The sequence below is a fragment of the Silurus meridionalis genome, chromosome 6, assembly GCF_014805685.1.
Source record: "Silurus meridionalis isolate SWU-2019-XX chromosome 6, ASM1480568v1, whole genome shotgun sequence".
NCBI lineage: Eukaryota > Metazoa > Chordata > Actinopteri > Siluriformes > Siluridae > Silurus > Silurus meridionalis.
The window spans coordinates 26,261,188-26,283,747 of record NC_060889.1 but is presented as its reverse complement, the minus strand read 5'-3'; the positions used below and the strand labels follow the sequence as shown (position 1 = coordinate 26,283,747).

At 41.6% G+C, this 22,560-nt stretch overlaps 1 protein-coding gene across 1 annotated transcript in view; it reads left to right on the top strand.

Annotated features, from left to right (window-relative positions):
• Positions 1-22,560, top strand: part of LOC124387806 (cadherin-2-like) — a 99,630-nt gene that overhangs the window by 1,194 nt on the left and 75,876 nt on the right. Inside the window, exon 2 of the mRNA XM_046852400.1 lies at positions 336-444. Within this exon, the coding sequence (XP_046708356.1) occupies positions 336-444 (109 nt within the window). The remainder of the gene's footprint in view (positions 1-335; positions 445-22,560) is intronic.

The following is a 22,560-nucleotide window of genomic DNA, read 5'->3' as shown; positions in this document are numbered from 1 at the left end:
CCTGTGTTCTTCCGATCTAAGGCCACCATTCAGTCTCCGGCAAGATCTAATGCCGCCGATCGATCACTGGCCCTCGCACCAGCTCGGTGGACAACAAAACGTCCGCTGTTCTCGTTTCCTGCCACGCTCCGCAGCAGAACACTTAACCTCGCCGGCCTCATTAGCCTAATTGCATTCACTGTCCCGCTCTAAAACAGGTGCTGCCTTTGTGTTAGTCTCTCTCACTGTGTGTGTGTGTGTGTGTGTGTGTGTATGGAGGGGTTAACGGCTACAGGTTAGGGAATGTTAATTGTGCACTGATGAGTCACTGTGTGATGTTTTGTTATTTTTTGCAGACTGGCACAGAAAGCCGAAGCCCTCTACCATGCAGGCCTGGTTTTTCTGAAGACGTCTACGATGCACCGTTGCCTGGAAATCTACAGGATGAACAACTACTTCTTACAGGTACAAAAAAGAAATTGAGAAAAAAACACATACAAATTAAAATAACAAAGCACACAAAAGCTTGTTATGGGCTCAAGGCTTGAGCTTGTATTTTTCTGAAGTGGCTCGAGTACGAAAAAGATAGAAACAGCAGGGTGGTATATGTGAACATGTGTTGTTTGGGTGTAAGGTGTTGTGGTGGCGTGTGTGTGTGAAAATTAGGGGGTTTTGTTTATATATCTTGAAGGAGACCAAATGTCTCTACAAGGTTAGGTTTGTCTTTGTGGGGACATTTGGCTGGTCTCGATGAGGCCCTTTTTTTTTTTTTTTTTAACAAAAGTGCAGCTTTTATGTAAAGGTCAATGGAAGGAGTTTACAAAGGAAGGTCCTTACTGTGTGCGTTGTCTGTGCGAGAGAGTGTGTGTGTGTGTGTGTGTGTGTGTGCGTCCTCAAAGGGAAAGTTATCAAATATCCTTTGTGTGGCTGGGAAAATGAGTGTCGTTGCTTTGCAGGTTGTTCAAGGTGTATGTGTGTTTTGTGTACACCCATATAGATAAAGTGTGTGTGTGTGTGTGTGTGTGTGTGTGTGTAGCACACCAGCCCCACTTGTGGTTCTGATCTATGGCGGGTGAAAACAAGCTTTAGACATGTTTTACCAATTAGCCACACTGTTATGTGGGCTTAAAAGCCATGTTGTTTGGTTTGTACACCAATAAAAGTTCAAGCTCTGCTTCTAATCACTGAATTGCACACACACCAACAACAAAAACCCCCCCCCGATTTTTTTGCAAAAAAAAAAAAAAAAAGAAAGCCTGTACAGTTTCTACTTTGAGAAAAAAACGTGTGCTTCGCTGCCAGGAAGAAAAACAATGGAAAAAATGTGGAGGAAAGAAACTTCAAGCAAATTTGGGTTTTTTGCTTGTACAATGTTAAATTGTCAGCAATTATTGGAAGATTCATGCTGCATACCTTTATTTCTTTGGTTTTAAACTAGAGAGCCTTTTGGTACCAATTTCAGCAAAGTGGTACTACTTTGGGGGTGGGGGGCCCTCAGTGGAGAAGATGGTGGACTTTGAATCTGAAGGTCATGAGTTTGAATTCCAGCACCACCATTGCTGAGCTCTTGAGCAAGGCCCTTATCCCTCAATTCCTCCTTTGTATGACTGAAATAACTGTAAGGATGAGGTCGCTTGCCGTGAATGTATATTTTTGGTTGTTTGTCGATACTAAAAAGTCATAACAATATAAAGTGTTGATCGCAGGACTCCCTGGTTTTAATTGTGGCCATGAAAATTCAATTTTCCTCTTCATGCACATGTGCTACTGGACTTGTTTTGTATAATGTTAGCTGGTTGGATTGAGTATTGAGTAGCTTGGTTATGAAAAAAAAACGATGGTTGATTTATGTTTAAGATGTGCCATAGTACAATTTTTGTGGATATGTTGTGTGTATTGTGGATATTTGACCCATGGTATTTGGTACTTTATTAAATGTGGACCTTCAGAGCAATCAGCACGAATATGTTTTTTTTTAGATTCTTTCGAGTGGTCTAATTTTGCTAACCTGATCACAACCCAACCACATGTCACATTTGATTAAATATAACCCTAGTAGATTTACATTAGATGTCATTCAATTCTCTTTGCAAGAGACTTCAAAGAATATGCATCCAGTTCACAAGTACCTAGAAAACCATATTTAGGGGAGGGGTTGGAGCTTTCCTTTTCCTTTCCTTTCTTCTATTCTCTCGGGTAGCATCCATGTTGTTAAAAACCCTGAGCTCGCAAAACATCTCAGAATGACTCCAGGAGCTTTCATGATCGCAGAGCGTGTCCAATGCGTCTACAGTTTGAGAGCCATTCACTGGTCATTTGGGAAATAGGGGCATCAGCCCGTTCCTGATAAACGCAGTCCATTTAAGGCTGGAGATCAAGGAGAAAAGCGTTCAAACATTCAAACAACTTCCTGGTTGGTCATGGAGGCATATCCAACCGGAGCTCATGACGCAGTTAATGCGGTTTGAACGAATAAAGGTGACGTAGTGTGGATTTTATTTAAACTTGTAGATGGAAGAATATTTATCATATAATTTACAGGACCTTTTACAAGAATTGGTGCCAGTGTGAGACCATGGAAACCTTTAATTAAATAAATCTTGCTGAATTTTGTTGGTACTGGGAAAGAAAGTTGGATTTTCCATACATTTAATTAAAAGCAGGAATTTGTACCTGGGGGCCTCCAAATGGTCATGGTTTTAAAAACAACCCATTCTTGGAACAATGCAATTGAGTTCTTGACAGGTTTAAATGAACGTGTGAATGAACCCCTGTATCCAGCTGCTCTGTAAATGGTGTGATGGCATCTCGATGTGCTGTGACCAAATGAAGTGCGGCTAGTAATTATTGCCTCGGAGAACCCTCACCATGGTGTTAGCTCCTTCTATGGGCTTACATTTGATTAGAGTCCTTGTCTGAAACAGAATGGCTCAGGGAGCTGCTGCTGGATTTCACACATTTGCTACAGATATCACATGCTAGTGGAGAGCGTGAGGTAGTCTCAGAGAGAGAGAGAGAGAGAGACGAAATAGATGTATGGGGGGAGGGGTGTTGGTTGGAGAGAAGCATAGGGAATGAGAGGGAGGGCTAGAGCGAGGGGAAGGAGAATGTCACGGGTTGTAGGTCACCATTTGCTTTCTTTACCCTTTCAACCCATTACACTCCCCCGCTGTTCAGTCTCCTCCAATGGGGCACTTTGTATTCTACATTGTGGTGTGGAAGATCAGCCATTAAGGTGGCTCAAGGCCACAAGTGCTCAATGTCCTATTTATCAGGCGAGCTTCAGCATCCTCCCATTATCCCATATAAGCATTGAAAATCCCTTGCTAATTCGGCTCCATATCTCATCCGCCTTACCTTTATGCATGGCCCAATAGGGTAACTAATGGATAGAGACCGTGCTAATGAAACACCATCCGCTGATGGCGGCCCCCTGTAGTGCGTCGAAGTTCATGAGACATGGCTCCCGACAAGAGGCCTCACACACCATTTGGCGAATTACACAAATTTCCGCCACCGCGTTTTGCAATTTGAGTGGTACCATGTTACCGGGAGGGGCTTCTCATCAAACCCGTTAAATGTCATTGTGGACTTATCAATTACGTTGTATGCAATTTTTTGGAGTGGATATTTTTTTTGCAATGGGCTCGCGGCTGGGTGAGGCAGGATTAATAGCATGCCAGGCTAGTGCGAGGAGGGTGGTGGTGAGGGTGAGGGTGGTGGTAATGGTGTGGTGTGGGGTTGAGGGGGGGCAGCCACATTCATTATGTTGCTTAATTGCAGCCTCGAGGCTGTAAATAATGATTGAAATAGCTCTGGACTGACTCGCGCGGCAGCCGCTTGTTGCTTTGTAACGCAAGTCTCAGCGCCCATAGCTGAGCAGGTCTGGAAATATGTAACACGTGTGTGATGAGGCACGTTGCTCGTATTTTTTTGTGTCATCTAGGATTTTAACGTAGAGGTGCTCTTTTTTGAGTTGCCCAAGAAAATTGATGGCCTCATCCTCATCTGGATAATGTAAGTTTCTTTGTTTAAAGCTTGCACATTCAGGGGTCTACAGTTAAGTAGAAAAGGGAGATCTTTCTCTATGAGTTATGTCCATGCAAACAGATACCAACCATTACTCGAAGCTTAAAGGCACCATCAAATGCTCCAGATAAGCTTATCTCATTCTTTATATAGTTGATAAGCCGAGGGAGCTGTTACTTCTTTAAATGTACTCCATTACGGCTCTTCGCAGAAGGTTTCCTCGCGGCTATCTCTCAATAGATCCTGATGCTTTGTAATGGCCTACCTTTAAAAAAAGACTTCCCCATCTTTACCCATGGCATCATGATTCAGCTTGGCCATTATGACGCTCCGTTCTTAAAACTGGGTTAATGAATATTCCCCAAAGCCTAATTGAATAGAGTACATTTCCACCACCTAGCACCCCCTTCTTGCACCACCCCTGCCCCTTCAAAGTCATTCGTCCTGCTTTCATTTCTCCTCTCCCTCCACTGCTTTTCTCAACGGCTCGCATTTTTATTGCTAATGAAGCGTTTCTTGGCATGACGAAAATGGCAGTATGTGGATTCTAATCTGTTTCCTAGTGTTCCAGGGCTTTTAGAAAGAAAGGAAGTAAAGGGGAGGGAGGGAGGAGAGGATGGTATGTGGCCATGGTGAGCATAAGACCTTCTCAACCGGGGTCAAATTTGTAAGTGGGCAGCCACAGTTGACTGACTTCACAATCTTGTCGAAACAACCCAAGTCAATACTATCTCATGCAAGAGGCGCTCAGTCGTAACTGGACTCTTTTATTTCTCTTCCTCGTGCAGCTCTGACTAGAGGCGCATAATAAGATAACGGTTTTGTGGAGCAAAGATGTCTTGACGGTATAAAAAATTGTTTTGTTTTACAAGTTTGTGGAAATGCAACTTCAAATAGACATTTGATTTTAATGATTAAAAGTTTTCATTTGCTTTTGATCGTTTGACTTCATTGTATTTTCCAACTGACCACTGCAATAATGGCTAGAGGTCAATCACTGGTGCCGGTTAATAGGTGTAATAGTTGATCGCAGAATCAGCTTTCAGATATTGGCAAAAATCCATAGTTTTTCCAGCCTCCTCCATTACGAGAGCGGCCTCTAGAGGCGAATCATGTGCTGTTTGTTTTTACACGTGAGACGGCGCGCTGCACAGAGAGCGCTATATTATATTTATTATTTACAATTTAATTATGAATATATAATTATATTAATTATATAATTGGATTTATTAATTAATATAGTCAAATTTATTTCCTTTAACATTTTCATGATTCAGTAGTGTTTTTTTGTTTTTTTTGTAATAAAGTTCAGTACTATTTTACATGGAGTTTTATGTTTGTGTTTTTTTTTTTTTTTATCCAGTATCCATTTTTTAAAACTATCGGTTGATTAATCCATTATCGCTAAGAAGGTTCAACCTAGCCACCAGATTTTGTATTGATAAAATCGTTTGACCTCTAATTATTGCGATATCTTATATCTTATATATTAAAATAGCATGTTTTGGGTGAGATTACTCACTCTTACCAGTGAACATCACAGAAACTGTAAAAGCATACACAACATATACAAACTTGAACATTTTGTAATGAAGAACCTGGTTTGATCAAATGTTCCTCTAGAAATGATCTAGTAGTAACCCAGTGTAACTATGCACACATTCTTTCCTTTTCAAAAGGTATCAATTTGGTGTCATGGTGTTACCATAAGGAATGGGTAAAGAATGCTATTAAACACCAAATCTGGGCATTTTAATGAATTGAATTTTGAAAAATGCATTAAGAGGGGCAATTAATACACTTTTTGAATAATCCTAAATGAATATGGTGCTTTAGGATTACAGAATTTCTGCTCCAACACAAATAAGTCCTACTAATGGAAATAGCCGGAAACCCCAATTGTTCCCTTAATCCCAGCAAATTAAATAGGAATGGATTAAACAGGGACGGCATTTCCACCGAGGAAGGGCGGCCCATAAGGTATCCGACATTATTTAGCAAATTTTAATTTTAAAAGCCATATTCATTATCCTGGCCTTACTATTTTCTGCCTTGAAAAGAATTTCTATTTCTGTGGCAATGCATAGAGGGTTGTTGAGGATTTCTGTGATGTCCGCACGCACCATTACAGCCGCTTCTGCTACACCTTGAACCACTTTAGACTATTTAGAGAGTAATGTTTGGCCAAGCCTGACCTTCACGACCTAGTCGCTGTAAATTCATGGCCCCCGAGGCATGTTCTTCATCCAACGTAGCATGTGTTTGGTTTGTGGACGAGCAAATAACCTTAAATCACTTAATGGCAAGACCTTGTCTAATGACACGACTATGGCTGGACTATGGAGGGAAGAATAGTAATTTGGGGCCTAGTCAAATTGGGCCTGGAATTCGTGGAATATTGTTGTCAGGCTTTACGTTGTCGGAAGATGGATGGCGCACATGTGGCCTTGCACATCCTAGCGATTGAAACAACTGCAGTATCAGCGGGAGATGGATTCGATTTTGATTCCAAATGTGACACGCTGTAAGACATCGGGGGGGAAACAAGATCCATGACTTCAGCTCACAGTGCTCCCAATAAAGCCACTGAGTCAGAAGCTGATCTCAGTTGTTCCCTCCGCCTTATTGTCTTGTCTCTTCGGTGAAATCTTCATTCTTATCTGTTTCTACATCTGGATATGAAGCACAGCCTGACTGCTGAAATGTATCCCTTTTGATCTCTCATCCAGGCCACAATGTCTAGGGTTTCTGGGCCAGAAATGCTAACCCCCCCATTTTTCTTTTTTGCTTAGTTTTTGCTTCTGGAGCGAGAAGGGAATAGATTGATGAGTTCAGGGTCTTTGGGTTGATCAATACATTGTAATGAAGGTTGCATTCAGTTCTCAGATCATGCTGATGGATGTTTAGGGTCTTCAATGAAAGACACTGTCTTTCCCAGAGAACTGCACTTGTGCCTGTTACATGCACCATTATTTTGCTTTGCTTTGCTTTGCATGATGATTCTTATGTACTGCCATGATTTATATATGTATTGTGATTTATTTTGGTATCAGACCAGAGATTGCAAAAGTACAGACATGCTTTACTCAGTAAAATTTTTTTACTGAAGTTATGAACTTTGGGCTCTGACATGTACTTAGGTAAAAAGCCTTTACTACCTCCTGTTTTAGTGTCATGCTGGTAACCGGACTTTACATCATATTAATATATTAATACAAAATCATTTCAAATTCTGATGATCAGGTGATCAGGAATGTCTCTGTTCTCAGTCATGTTTCCATCGCTGACTCCCTCTGTCTCATCCATGTTAGCCAAACTTCTTGTTGCCTTCTGCCTGCTTGTTGTTAGTTTTGTGACCCGGCCCGATTCCAGACATTTAAAAAACATTTCTGAATTTCCTCCCATTAAGAACAAGCTCCAAGCAAAAACCCATACGGTTTTACGTTTTTGGTTTCGTCCTCCTTAAAAAAGCAGATGTTGCGCTCGGAATGGATAAGGTACAGGAACTCTTTTATGGTGAAACTTTTGAAACAAATGACATTGTGCGTGATTATTTAAAACATTGTGAGATGTCCCTTCGAGACCTGCTTTTTATAGGCTGCAGTTTGTTGTGTTTAATGACCTCATCGTCATCTGACATGTAGTGAGTCGCTACGGCTTGCGTTCGCAGCTGTATCATTTCTATGCTGGAGCAGCTTTTAAACCAAACATTAGCTTGTTGGGAAAAGTTTATTGCTCGTAATGCATACTAAAACCGACTGGTATCGCCATCTCTCAGGGGAAGAGGTAAGTCTACATCGAGACTCGTTTCTGTTCTGGTACTGAGGTGGTGGAATGAATTTCCCCCTGGATGTCTGAACAGCATAAAAAAACTTGAACTAGCATTTATTTTCAGTGTTTGTTTCATGTCTTTGTGTTAAAAAATGCTATAATTTGTCCCAACAGCATTTGTAGGCTGATAGTATACTGTTTGCAGCCTATCAGACCAGTGTTGATTTATTCATTGATAGAGCACATTTGTACCTCATTCTGGATGAGGGCTTCGGCCACTCTAAACGCTGTAAATGTAATCGTAAAGTGGAATTTTAAACATTGTGGTGCCTTCTAGCTGCTTACAAATTGAAATTGCATTTAATCATTCATAAACAAATCTGAAATATCTTAAAATAGGTGCACACTGTGTGATTTTGGTCACTATTGGTCATCTGAGACAAATTTTCAGGTTAAAATGAGGCTAAAATTTGTAGTCTTTGATCGGTGGTTTGTTCACAACACGATTGTGACTTCTTAAACTGAGAACCAATAGGAGCGCCGATCCTGACCGAGCGATTAGCACGACAACTTCAAACCACCTCAAGGAAAATGTGGAAACGAGCGAGGTGGACGCTACTTCAAGAAGAGAAACATATCGAGTTATGAAGGACAAAAGCGTGTTTGTATGACGTTTTATTATCAGGGCATGTCATGAACAAGGAGTGAGTGTTTTTGTCAATGTCGCATAGTCTGACTTTATGACAACTGAGATCTATTAAAAATCGCAGTGTGTAACACTGTGTAATACATAATACTGAGTAACAGGGTTGAGTTTTAAACACAGAATTAGCAAAATGTCACACACTTCATCTATGTAAAAATCAGCAGGAAACAAATGGTGCCTCGATTGAATTCCTCACACGTTTTAGCTGGTTTATTGCAACACCTTTTGGCAGCTCGGTTGCCCCTTTGGGTTTTGGTACCACGTGTCTGTGACACAGCCAGACCTTAGCGCTTCGAGAGTGGCAAAGCCGGCGCAGCTAATTGGCGAGCTCCTTTTAAGGTCGCTGACCTTTACTGAGCGGTGCGAGCTCTTATTTTTATTCATGTTTGACCACTGTGGCTTTTGCATTCCTATCAGAGCAGGTAGTCTGGACAGTGTCTTGCCTGGGTTGCGGCAGCACAGGATGTTAGGAATGTCCTGGTTACTGATAAAGCTGTTAGCATTAATGTTAGCACCCATGTGTCCTCTCTCTTTGTCTCACGGCTCTAAGGTCGTTATCACAAGCTGAGAATTTGAGTGACACTGACATTAGGCAGTCGAATGAGGTTCTAGGGTTCAGGGTTTTTTTTAATCTACATCACCTTCTTTGTTTTTGGGTTTGAGGCTGGTTGCCCTTGGCATATAATTAGCTCGCCTCAGCTCTCTCAGCTCACAAGGTTGCCAGGTTTGGTTCCATGGAGAGTTCTTTCTCTGCTTCCTTTGTCACTTGGTCAAATTTCCTGTGAATTTTTAGCCCATTCGAAATAAAAAAAAAGGCACCACTCAGACGCTCTCAGCACAAGCCGTCATTTTGCACACTTTATGATGATAGTCATTTTCCAGCTCTAGTGTCTGCTCATGAAAACGAAGCCTTTTTTTTGGCGATATGATTGCAAAATGCACCTGTGCCAACACAGGAGGGGACGGCGTCACGGGACGAACATCTGATACGCCACGTTTGTACTTTGCTTGTTGTTTTGTGTTCGTTTTCTTTTTTTTTTCTATGTACAGACAAAGCTTTCTTCTCATGCTGAGACACAGCTCAGCTAACCTACTCCACATTTCTCGGCGCTGATTTTGATTTACCTTCACGTTGCCGTGGAGAGAGAGAGTTGTACGACCCGCACGTCTAATGAGAGGGAGTAGAAATAGCAGTGCTGACCTGGCTTTCTGCTCCAGCCGAAGGAGATGGGGGAGGGAAAGCGGCAGACAAAAGAAACACATAGAGCAGCCTGGCACTTGGCAGACAGCAGATCAACACTTTTGCAGAGAAATGTTTATTCTAGCGAAAGGAAAAAAAAAAAACGCTTCCTTGTGTATTTTCTCCCCTCTGTATTCTTTCTCTGGTGTGTGCCCCCCCTTCCCACGTTTGCTTCATCTCCTCCTTTTTTTATTCTTCCGTCAGGGGTGAAGGCTGTTTGGCTTGATCTTGTGTCTCCTCCTCTACAAAGAGGCCCAGTATGCTCTGCTCTGCCAGTTTGCCGAGCAACTCAATGTCCCCTTGTATTTAGACCTCTCTCGTTCGTTCTCCGTCGCCTCTGCACGATCTCCTTTCGTTCTTTCTTCGTGTCTCGTCTCCATCGCTGCTCTTTCTCTATCTCTCGATCTTTGTATCTTCTTTTCCGTATACTCATGTAGACATGAAGGACGATTTAGAGAGCAGCCCACTTCAGTAATAAAGGTGAAGGTAGTGGAAGTTAAGTGTTGTCCAAAGATGGCCTTCATCAGCTGTGCAAGCAGAGGGCCTCTCAAGATGTTCATACCACCTACAGCTTCACAAGTGTTTTTGTATGTGTACAGGATATACGCATTAGAGTGGTGGGTGGTCTTGCTACAGTATGGGTGGATGGATTTTTTTTTTTTGCTGGCTTCGCAGCTTCTTTGTGCGCTTCTGGAGCTTGCTCAGTCAGTTCTTTGAGAGTAAGGCTCGTAAAGCTCCATCCACGTATGCATGTTGTTGAATAGTAGCGTTTTCTTTAGAGTTTTTTTGTTGGTAAGTGAAAAAGCCCAAGAAGTTAATCATTTATGGATGCTTGCATTTGTCATTTTTTAATTTAAAGGGCTGTGTGAAATCCTTTTTTCGCATGTCCCAGCGATATAACGAAGATGGGTTTAGCCATTATACAGCACTTTTGAAGGTTTAAGGGCCTTGCCCAAGGGCCCGATATACCAGTGCTTGAACCCCTGACCTTCCAATCATTAACCCAGTGCCTTAAACACTAAGATACAACTTCCACATTAGAACATTCGGCCATGTTGGTGTTTTTTTTTCGACATTTAATCTCACACATTTATAATAGATGAAGAGATCGTTGTATCTTCACATAGATGGGAAGTATGTCGAGAAAGTCAAAAGATGTGAGTTCCTGGTTGCCCAATGAATAAAGTGTTTTCAATTCCATCTTTTTTTTCTACTTATGTTTAGAATAAAGACTTAAAGAAATTTGGAAGTCCTGCTGATTTTGTCTGCTGATTGCTGGAAATGTGAATGTAAATATACTGAATTACTTTCTGGCAGCTTGCTGCTGCCATTGATGGCAACCTTGGATTTAATGTTCTGCATTCTTAACTAGCTCTTCTCCCATTTCCCTATTTGTTCTCTAGCTTTCTTTCTCTCTTTTTTTTTTACTTTGGCTTGAGGCTTAAGATGGAATGCCTAAGGAATTACTTTTATATACAAGAACGATAAAAACAGCAGATTTTTACACATTCAACAATGTCTTGAGGTGAACTGTGGTATTGTAGTATTGGCTGTAGTTGGGGTCCCGAATCACAGGGCCACACACTGGTACCGGACCCTGGATCATTTGGACCACACAGAAGAAAGTTCTTGATTTTCACAGAATCACACAGAGAAAAGGCTTTATGTGAGGCGAGTTTTGAGTGTATTATCTATCTATCTATCTATCTATCTATCTATCTATCTATCTATCTATCTATCTATCTATCTATCTATCTATCTATCTATCTATATATCTATCTATCTCAAACACATTTTTTTGCTGTTCCTCTTTTTACTCGTTTGTTTCACAGCATCTCTCAGATCTCGGTTACTGTCTCTTCAAGTCCTCATATTCGGCATATATAGAACGTCCGGCTCGCACTCATACCTCGCAGATGTTCATGTATGATCTCTAACCCCATGCTGCGCGATGTTTCTGTATCTCGCGCCCCGCTGCTCGCTCCCAGGTTCTCTCGGGAGCTTCTTTGCACCGTCTTAACCCTATGACTTCGATTGATCTAGCGGCTGAGTGCTTTGGTGTATAAAAAGAAATCTCTCTTTTTTTTCAAATTATTTTCATGTCTCTCGTGTCTTGCTTTCTTTTTCCCCTTCTCTGTTTTCACCCATCTCACTGCTTATTGTGTAGGTTGAAGATTCCATAGAAAGCCTCCATTAAAGCATTGAACTAGAGAAAACAATTCAATCCCTGCGAATCCCGGCTCTTCTATTATTCCCCTTTTTTATTTCTTTAGCTGTGGTTTTTTCTTTTGACGGGCCTAGAGCAGGGTGTGGCTCTGTCTTTGGCAACTGTTTGTTCTCCGAATATGGGCATCAGGTTTCCCCACTGGCACCGCCTGTCTCCTGTAGTGCTTGGATCTCCAGGCATGACACTCGCAGGACACAGGCTGCCATAATAAATCAACAATGAGCTCATCTCCTGGAAACGCACTAGGAGGAGGAAAAAGGGGAGGAGGTGGTGGTGGCTGTGGTGGTGAAATGGTGGGTTTCTCAGTCCTTGCTCTTGGAATGCTTTTGTCTTTCTCCCACTCATTGGTTTCAGCTCATCAGGTAATCGCTTTCCGTTATGAGCCAAGCCAGGTGTGGAACGAGGAGAAAAGACGACGGTGCAGAGAAATAGAGAAACTCGGATGGTAGTGGATGGTAGAAGATCAGCAATGCGTTAAAACTAAATGATAATACGGATGCATTTTAACTGAAAAGAGAATATCGCTCTCGCTTTTGTTTTTTTTTCTTCCTAAACCGTGACAGGTTCAGCTGCTGTGCAGAGGTGATGGTGAAAGTGGGAGATGATGGTAATTGACCCCCCGATTCAGAAACCACACTAACAAGGGTCTGCTTCCGCCGTGGAAGTCACAGGTCCAGCGATCAAACACTTTCCACCCAGGCCTCAGGTTTCACAGCGGCATTTCCGAACCGGCATGCTCGTCCTCCTCTTCTCTTTTCTCCAGCTCTTTTTTTAGTCTTGGCATCCCTTTTTTTCTTTCCTTTTTTTCTCTCTCTCCATCTCCTTGTCTCCTGTGATGGATTGTTCCTGCTGGCCTTCTGACCTTCATTCCTGACCTTCTGTGTCACTCTAAAGCCAGATAAATGACTGATGAAGAATAATTGATGATGCCCAGGATTGCAGAGAGATACCTAGAGGAAATTAAGAACGAAGCTCTGGGGGCTGCGTCTAGAGTCGTTCTTCTTTTCCACCGAGTCGTCTAGCACTTCACACGTGGTGAAGGTGGACTCTGTTGCCCATCCATTAATTCCTACGAGAGGCTATCGAGTCAGAAGGCTCCACTGGACGGAGAGAGCATCACGTTGATTTATGTAATAGAAGATTTTGTGTGTGTGTGTTGGCTGGAATGTTTCCAGGAGCTTCGTCCCCAGCTCTGAAACCCTCACTTGTCAGTGCCTCCCTCTCTGTGATCTTTCATTTCATTTAATTTATTTAAATCTGGAGAGAACACATCAAGGGCAAGCTTTAATTTACAGCAGCACTGCAAAAAAAAAAAGAAAAGAAACGAACTCATGACAGACCATAATGAACAGCAAGGCCGTACGGATACGACGATACGATATTGACATTATGATACACGATGTCACAGGGCTATATACATAATTGATAATGTATATCTTGTTTCGTAGACACGCCTTTAATGATTGTCTTCAGGGTTCATCAATTATTTCCTGACCGAACATGGGACCATGTACGTAGGGTTTTCTCAGGGTTCCCGTTTGAGTTTTATCGAGTGACCTGGTAAAAGAAAACACACTCCTCCATCTCAAACTGATGTTACTATGCCTCGCATCACAGCACTGCTGGCTTGACCGTTTACTGTGACACAAACCAGAGGCTGTGAGAGGAAAACATTACAGTATAAGTGTGTGTGTTTGGAGTGCAAGCTTCGAATGCACACTAGCTTGAGAAACCGTGATGGACCACATCTGCACAGTCTGGTATGTGTACGCTCCAATTACGGTCTAGGAGGCATCTAGCCAGAAGGGGCACTGCTTAACATCCTTTACCAAGCGAAAATGGCAACATAAATCTGATGTGGACCGCTCCGACGTCCTTCTTCTCCGCTACTAAACGAGACATGGCCTGAATTAAAGCCTCGGGGCCCACGCTATTAAGGCTCCAACTCCAGCTTTTAAGACAAACACTTTTGAGACATTTCAAGATAACACACACGAGGCTCCTATTCAAAAGAATGCTTCCATACAGCATCGTTTCACGTCCTAACCGAAGCATTCGCGCACGGAGCGACGTAATTGTCCTTGTTTACGAAACGTAAAACGCATTCGGGTCGCGAGCGCAGCACAAGCGCCGGGAGGTAATTCGATCGACCAGGAGACGGTAGACGCGCAGAAAAACATCCAGCTCATTAAGGATGCAAAGCCTTCTCTCTGTTCTTCTCGCACTCCCACTCCTCCAACACACACACTCATCTTCTGGATAACACTCTTCTGCTTTATCTTTATCTCCCCCCAGTCTACACCCCCACACATGCACACACACAAGACCCACCTCCTTTTCTCTGCTTCAAAAAAACTTTACCTCTCTCTCACTCTCTCTCTTTACAAAGTGTCAACACACTTACAAAAAAGCTCCACCATATTCAATACGGATCTATGCAGAGCGTCTGCTATATGACTAAGTGGCTGCTATAGAAACGATAACGCATTGTGTGGATAAATGCGTTAATAAATTATATTTATTAAATAATAAAAGCAGTAGCTTGTTAGTTAATTAAGCAACATTTTCCAACCAATCAGAATTCAGTTAGCGATGCTTTTGATTTTTTTTTCTCTGTTTCAAATAACATTCATTTAGAAGAGTGTTTCTTCTTGGATACTATTTTTACATACTGTATTATATGTGCAAGATACCGACTATATATATATATATATATATATATATATATATATATATATATATATATATATATATATATATTGGGGGCGGGACTTATTGGCTTGACTGTCACCACTACAATGTTCTGAAAGCACGATGCGGTGATGAAAGCATTTGTCCAAACAGAAGTTCGAGCTCCACCCATTTGGCTCTTTCCAGAACCCGCCATCAAAAGTGTTTAGCCATGGTACTAGATCATATACAGGCCAAATGACAAGGGAAATAAAATGTGTAATGGACAATGGACAGACTGTGGAATGATGGATTTGTACAGTGAAAAAAAAAACACTTTTATTTCTCTTTCTCCTACCTTTCTGTTCAACCCTCATCTCCTCTTTATTTTCCCTTTCTCTCTTTCTTTTATTCTCTCTGTGTAAAGACACCCACTGTAACCTCTGGCAGGCGAGGCTGCAGGTGCTAACTGGAAGACTTTAGAGACAGTTGCCTTCCATTAATTCGGGCGATGTTTCAGGCAGCCTCTCTGAACTTTTCCCGCCTGGCATGACTGACACAGAGAGTGGCCGTCTGGACCCGGCAGCACGGCTTGAGCAGCTTGAAAGCTCACCTAAGTCACGGCAGAGTTGCTTTTCTTAGAGACCTGTTCACAGAATTTTATGCCTGAGCAAACACGATATATAGAATAGCGTCCGTCTGAAATCACTGCGCTTGGTACTAAGTGTTCTGGGCCATCGAAAATGTTGGTGAATTAATCAATAATGTGATATATTTATTGACCGTTTCTACTGAGAGAGGCATATTATTGGATAGCAGACTAATTAAGCGAACGGCTAGGAAGAAACAAAGTGGATATTGTTTAAAACGGGGACGTATTTTCCCCCAGTTCCACGTAAACATGGGCAAAAATCCCAATTTCCCCTATTGTTATGTTCCCCTTTGTACATCTAGGGAAAGTGGGTAATGTGTGTTTGTTTTGTGATGGTATTTGGGATAAAAGGACATAAAAAAAATCTATTAGCCATTAGTAGTTTTTGTTTCTGTTTACTTTTTTTTATGTGTATAATGCAAATTTACTCTGATCATAAACAGGACAACATACACAGTATGATAAGGGAAAGAGAAGAAACAAACAGCAAAGATCACTCTATGACAGTGCCGAATCAAAAGAAAAGAATGAAACAACTTTCCTGCTTAAATTAACGTCAAAAGTCAAAGTATGCTTTTGAATTGTCATATGTACATTACAGCATAGTGAAATTCTTTCTTCGCATGTACCAGCAATGTTAGGAAAGCGCCATGATGTAGCACAGGGCCTTAAGGGTCTTGCTCAAGGGCCTAAAAATGTCAGCGTGGTCATTTCTGGGGCTTGAACCTCCGACCTTCCGATCAGTAACTCAGAACATTAACACTGAGCTACCACGTCCCACATTCACACATCCTAGCTAAAGTAGCTAAAAATACAACGGGTGGCACTCGCGTCTAGCCCTGATGTTATCCAAAGATTAGCAGAAGAATAGAATAGCCTTTGTCACATATACATTGCAGCACAGTGAAATTATTTCTTCGCGCATCAAGCTGGGGTTAGACATGATACAGCATCCCTGGAGAACAGAGGGTTAAGAGCCTTGCTCAAGGGCCGAAGAGTGGCAGCTAAGCTTAAACCCCCCCACCGTTCTAAACAATAACCCAGCACCTTAACCAGCTACCATTGCTTGTACTGAACTTAATACTATTTCTACAGAAAACTACTGTCCATGCAAACCGCGTAGCGTAGCGTGTTCATGTTAGCGGTAGTGGTAGATAAAAAGATAAGTAGCTAGCTATGCTAACTAAAACTTTCCTACATACAGAGTTTTATTCGTCTTCACATTTTCAACCTAACCTTTGTCTCGTTCTCTTGATTTGTGGAAAGTTTGTGTCTCCAGTGTCAGGACGTCTTCTGTTTTTAGGACTTTTTGCCGAATTTACTTCTTAAACATGAACCTGTCACAAGGTAAAAAGTCTTGAAGGCTCTACAGCATTAAATCGAACTCTAAACGGATAATAATTGTAACACAATACAGAGTCTGAGAGACTTTTTTATGATGACACACACTGAAGTGTTTTGTTTTTTGACTTATGGCTCGCCGAAAGTACAGACAAAACAACAAGCTTGTCATGGTTTAAGAGGTCATGAAAAAAAGCACGCGTGTGTCTATTTGTGTGTGTTTGTGTGTGTGTTTTTTCCATGTCTTTTCTTTGTGGGAGGCCACAAAGGAACGTGAACCCTCCCTCCAACCTACATCTCACAGTTCTCTGGCTTCCATCCCATGTTTACATGAGCTTGATTTCTTTCTTTCTTTCTTTTTTTTTTCCCACCCAGAGATCTCCTGTGTATTGGGTGTTTTTTTTATTTATTTTTTTTATACTAAAGGGGCGGTTTCTGATCTCGTCTCCGTTTTGCTTGTGGAAAGTGCACAGCTTGAAGAGTGGATCAAGCAGATTTACCATGTGGGTATTCGAGGATTTAATGTACAGAGAGACGGATTTTTATAGCTGATTATCGGAGTCTTGCGAGCTTTTCCGAACCCTGTGCGCTAATATCGTGAGCGAAGTCATGACGGGAAAAAGTGTGTAGTGGTGGATGTAGTTTACAGAGCGCGCTCCTAAAAAAAAAGAAGAAGAATCTGCCACACACATAATTACTGCCTATGAGCCTTTGTAGCTTTTGCAAATGAGCGGTTTTCCTTGTGCGGCCTATTAAATTTCCGCTTGCAAATTGAATAAGTGGAGGAAAATGACAGATGCTGGTGGGCCGGTGGGTCTGCATTCCGTCGTGAGAGGCTTTTTTTTTTTTTTAACTCCGGGTGTTCAACAGTGACCACGTTGTCTCCGAAGGCCTGAGGTCAGTGGCACAATAACGAGGCATTGTGCTGTGAAAATGCAGTGGATTTTGCACACTCCGTTACTCCTCCTAAATTCTGAGAGCGCTGACAGGTGCATCAGAGGCAGCCATTTCCCCGAATTTATGATGCATTTCCATTTCCCGTTTGCCACGTCCATCGATTTATTACTATTTTTTTTCTCCTTTCAGGATTTTATCAGTGTAGTCAGAGAACTGTGGAATTTAAGGTCCAAAGCAAAGCTATTTACGTTGATCCGACCTTGACTGTCATAGCAGCTGGAAATGCAGACCGGGTGCAGTAATAGCATGCGTGCGCCCTTGTGTAAGGTGTGTGTCGCGTGTCATGCTTTATATTACTCAACTCAACTCAAGCTTTATGGTCGTTCTTCCACATACACGGTATAAAAAGAACGAAATTCAAGGTGCATAGAGAGTTAAACAGCGAGAGTAACATTAAACAGAAATGAATAAAATGTAGACATTAGACATGGCAGAGTTAAGGTGTGATTTATATGAGGTGGATGTGATAGATATGAGGTTGGGATGTAGTAGGAAATGTCCAATTTGTAATGTCCAGAATGTACAATGTTCAGTGTGTAATGTTTAACAGAATGGGCGGATGTCTATAGCAAACAGTAAGTCCATGAGTATAAATTTTATTTCGGCTTCTCCCATTAGGGGTCGCCACAGCAGATCTTCCGCATGTTTTAATTTGGCACATGTTTTTACGCTGGATGCCCTTCCTAACGCAACCCTCAAATCCTAAAATCAATCATTATTTATTCCCGGAATGCAGATTTGAAAAATGTAAAAATAACACTGTTTTTCATTATTTTTTCCTTTTTCTTTGATAAAAAATTATAAATGTTCTTGCTATGGTCTCGAGGCATTGGCACAGACTTTCTGTTAAGAGAAACCCTCTCATCCTCACACACACACACACACACACACACACACACACACACACACACATGCACACAGGAATACGTAATGTGTGGGGGATGTATGAAGTAAGGCACAGTCATTACCCTTGTTTCTCTAATTACTCTTTATTTCTCTAACACACTATTGGTGTTGCTGCTTTATCAGGCTCGTCGTCTCCTCGCGCATTCTAACCCGATCGGAACAATCCGAACGCAGCCCTGTTCTCCTGAACACGGATGACTGATGTTCAGTGTGCGGTGCGAGCGCTAGTCGTTCATAGATGCAGCTGTCAGCAAGAGTAAAGCAGCACTCGTGCGCCGTCCCATAACTCCCCAGATGATGCAGTGGCTGCTCGAGTTCGGCCCGGCCGCGCCTCCCACGTGCTGATTTATGGATCCGTATCCTGGCAGGAGGTTGAACGCAATGGCCGTCCAACGGAATCTGTCTTAATCATCAGCGGGGAGGATACACAGCCCAGGATACGGGCTTGCGCTTGAATCGCTGAGGTGTATGGAGCATGTGAAGGGACAACTAGTTTTGTACGCAGTCATTTTTCTGCTTCACACGTCACAGATAATTGACAAGTGGAAAATACACAAGATTGGTATTTTAATTGGGGATTGGAAAACTTCAGAAAGAGGATGGAGTGGTACCCTAATGTGAAGCAGAGTCACTTTTACAGGGCTGAGGTTGATTATTTTCCCGTAACAGCACATCTCGTAGTGATAGAGCATGACAACTGTTGCTCTGTCACCAGTCTATATTATTTTTAAAGGATAAACATGCCAACTTGTTTATTTTTTTCTTAAGACTGTCTGTGGTGGAAAATCTGCAGCTTGTTCTAAAACTCTGTACTGACACTGGCGGCTCCTTCCATAAATGTGTTTCATGAAATCAGCATCTTCTCAGAGATAACCATCTTGTACCAACATTGTACAGCTATTAATATGGAAATGATATGGAGGTTCATTTTCCCTGCAGCTGTAATTACTCTCAGAGCCGCTTTTGCCTTTCTAAAAGATTAATCAAGTACTTTTTATGCAACTGGGGATGGTTCCATATGAACAGCCTGAAGATCCACAAAGTTCCTTTTTGAATCTGGTTCCTCTCATGGTTCCTTCTTCGTGTAGCCTTGTGGAGTTTTTCCTTGCCATAGTCGCCACCGGATCACTCATAAGAAACAAACATAATTATAAGGAACAAATGTATAGGCACAAAATTTTGACATTCTTTTATACAACTTTATAGCTGAGCTTCGGGGGAAGTAGCTCAGTCGTTAAGGTTCTGTTTTATGATTGGAAGGTTGGATGTTCAAGCTCCACTATTGTCAATCTGCCACTCTTGGGGCATTTAAGCTAGGCTCTTAACCCGTTTGTGCTCTTGGGTTGCGGTCCTTGCGCTCTTTGCTAAGGTGGTTGCTTAGTGGTTAAGGCATTGCATCCAAAGGTTGTGAGTTCAAATCCCAGCTACCCCAAGCTGCCACTGCTGGGTCTCTGAGCAAGACCCTTAGCTGCTCATTTGTATGAATAAGATAAACAGAAATCGTCCTGGACGAGGGCGTCTGCCAAATGCTATGAGTGTAAATGTAGATATGTGAAGAAAGAATTTGTTTGTAACAAGTGTAAAGCACCTTTAACTTTATAAAGTTGCTTTGAGAAAAAGCGCTCTCCGAATAAAACTGAATCGAATCGAGATTACGACATTGTATCCCTCAAAATTTAAGTGTAACCTTTAGAACTTTTAATTAAAATAATTAAGTTGTGCAAATTCCTAAGGTACATAATACCATGCTGGCAGTATCAGCATCGCAAAGGCCAGCATTACAGTAATAATTAGCAAATTATATATTATAGAGCATAATGACCCGGTTTTCGCCTGCGGAAATCTGAAGCAAAAAAAAAAAAAGAAAAGGTCAAAGGATTTTTGTTTAAGATATTTTAATAAGCTAAAGCAAAAGCTGTATAGTGATACCCCACTGTAAAAGTCCAGGATTCTTGTTTGAGGCTAAATCAAATCTTTTAGGAAATGAAAACCAGCATGGCAGGCAGAAGAATGAAGCCTCCTTAGCCAGCTTTTTTTGCTAACAAGTCCTGCGTGACTCTTAAAAAATCGAGAGAGTTAAGATGTGGGCTTGTCACTTCAAGTTTTATCTGTTTCTGTGACAGCTGGACTAGAGATTGTCACTGGAGAGATCGAGTGAGAAAGTGGAACAGAGAGCAGAGAGTTATGAAGGGGAACTAAAGAATGGAGGAGTCTTGAGAGGTGAGAGGAGATGGTTGCTAGGCTCAAAACAAAAATAACAATAACATTAAGTACACACCTTACAGAATGAAGATAACAATTTTTTCTGTCAAATATTTTTGGGACTTTCTTTTCCATTTTATTAATGCATAAGCCATGGGGAAAGTGTCTGATGTACCACAAATCCAGTTCCTGGTGATCGTACCAGACATTCAGACGTATTGCTTTCCTAATGGGACGTCATATTCCTTTTTTTTTTTTCTCACACCGTTTGTGTATCTGTTGCATAAAAAAAGCTGTAATCACACCACACAAGGCGTTACGTCTTCTTCAAAGTCATTATATGAAATCCAGAGAAAGTGCAGATACACCTGGAAGTGTACCCGAGCGTGAGCACATGCCTCCGCAGGTTATCTGCGATGAAACGCGAAAGGGTTTATTTTCAGCGATGTCAGCCGATCGTTATTCTCAGGCTCCCCACTCAGGCCTGGGTGGATAATAGCCACCCTGTAAACGGGCTGGAAGTGATCCTCTAACACCTCGACACACTCGTTTTGTTCCTCTCGCAGCGGAGGGGGCCGGCGGGAGCGCAGGTGTTAATTGGTCGAAAGGCACCTGTTGCAGAGAAGCACATAAAAGCTCGAAGGTGTCGGTGCAACATGTCATCACGCTGCACTCACTTTCGAAGCCAAATGGCTCGGCAGAAACGAGACCTTTCTCAGGGTTTAGAAACGGAGCTGGGGCTAGTGTGGAAGCTGGGGTTGGGGCAGGGAATGGAGTTGTGGCTGGGGTTTGGGCAGGGAATGGAGTTGTCACTGGGGTTTGGGCTGGGGCTAGTGTTGGGGCTTCTACTTGGAGCAGGGAATGCGGCAGGGGCTGGGGTTTGGGCTAGGGCAGGAACAGCGATGACATTTTTATTCACTGACAGCTCACTTAAAGTGGTGTTTTTTTCTGCTGCGTTTGGTTTGTTACACACTTTAGCAGGCAGAGGAAGTCACCCCTATGGCTGAACATGGAACTGAAAGCAGGTTTAACCTTTTGTTAAAAAAAAATCCTCTTTGCTTGGCAGTTACAAAATGTAAAGACCTTTTCACCCAGTGGTGAAGAATGTGAAGGTTTACATGCACCATGGGAGAGATGCTTTCGCTTTTTGTTTGCTTTCCACAAGAAAGTGAGGTGCAATGAGTCAGAGCTGTTTGCCCTTAAATAGACAAAATTGAACGTTATGGGGGTGGGGGGAGGGCGGGTTTCCGAGCTCAAATTTGAGTTAATGTCATCATCATCATCATCATCCTCATCATTCTACTCCTGTTGCTGCTGCAATAAAAATAATGATAACAATAATAATAAATTATTCTTATTATTTACTGTATATTTGTTTAATTATGAAATATTTTACTTTTTATATGCCAAAAAACATTTTTCACATATTCTCTTCTTTTTATATTGAATTAAATTCTAAACCTATAATCTGTTTTCTTGCTCAATTTATCTTTACCTTGAAAATAGTATTTATTGCATGTTTCTATTTATTTTAAATTTTAATTTTATTTAATGTTTTTTAGAATGCTTTATAGTATATATAATCTATCTATCTATCTATCTATCTATCTATCTATCTATCTATCTATCTATCTATCTATCTATCTATCTATCTATCTATCTATCTATCTATCTATCTATCTATCTATCTATCTATCTATCTATCTATCTATCTATCTATCTATATACCCCAAAATAAATGAACAGCGATGACAGAAAGAGGAAACTGCATTTAATTCAAAGAATTTGAGCTTGAATTACGATATAAATGCTATAGAAAGGTTGTAGATCTGCTAATGTTTATTGTTGATGTTTTCATGTTTTAGGTGCATAAAAATGTG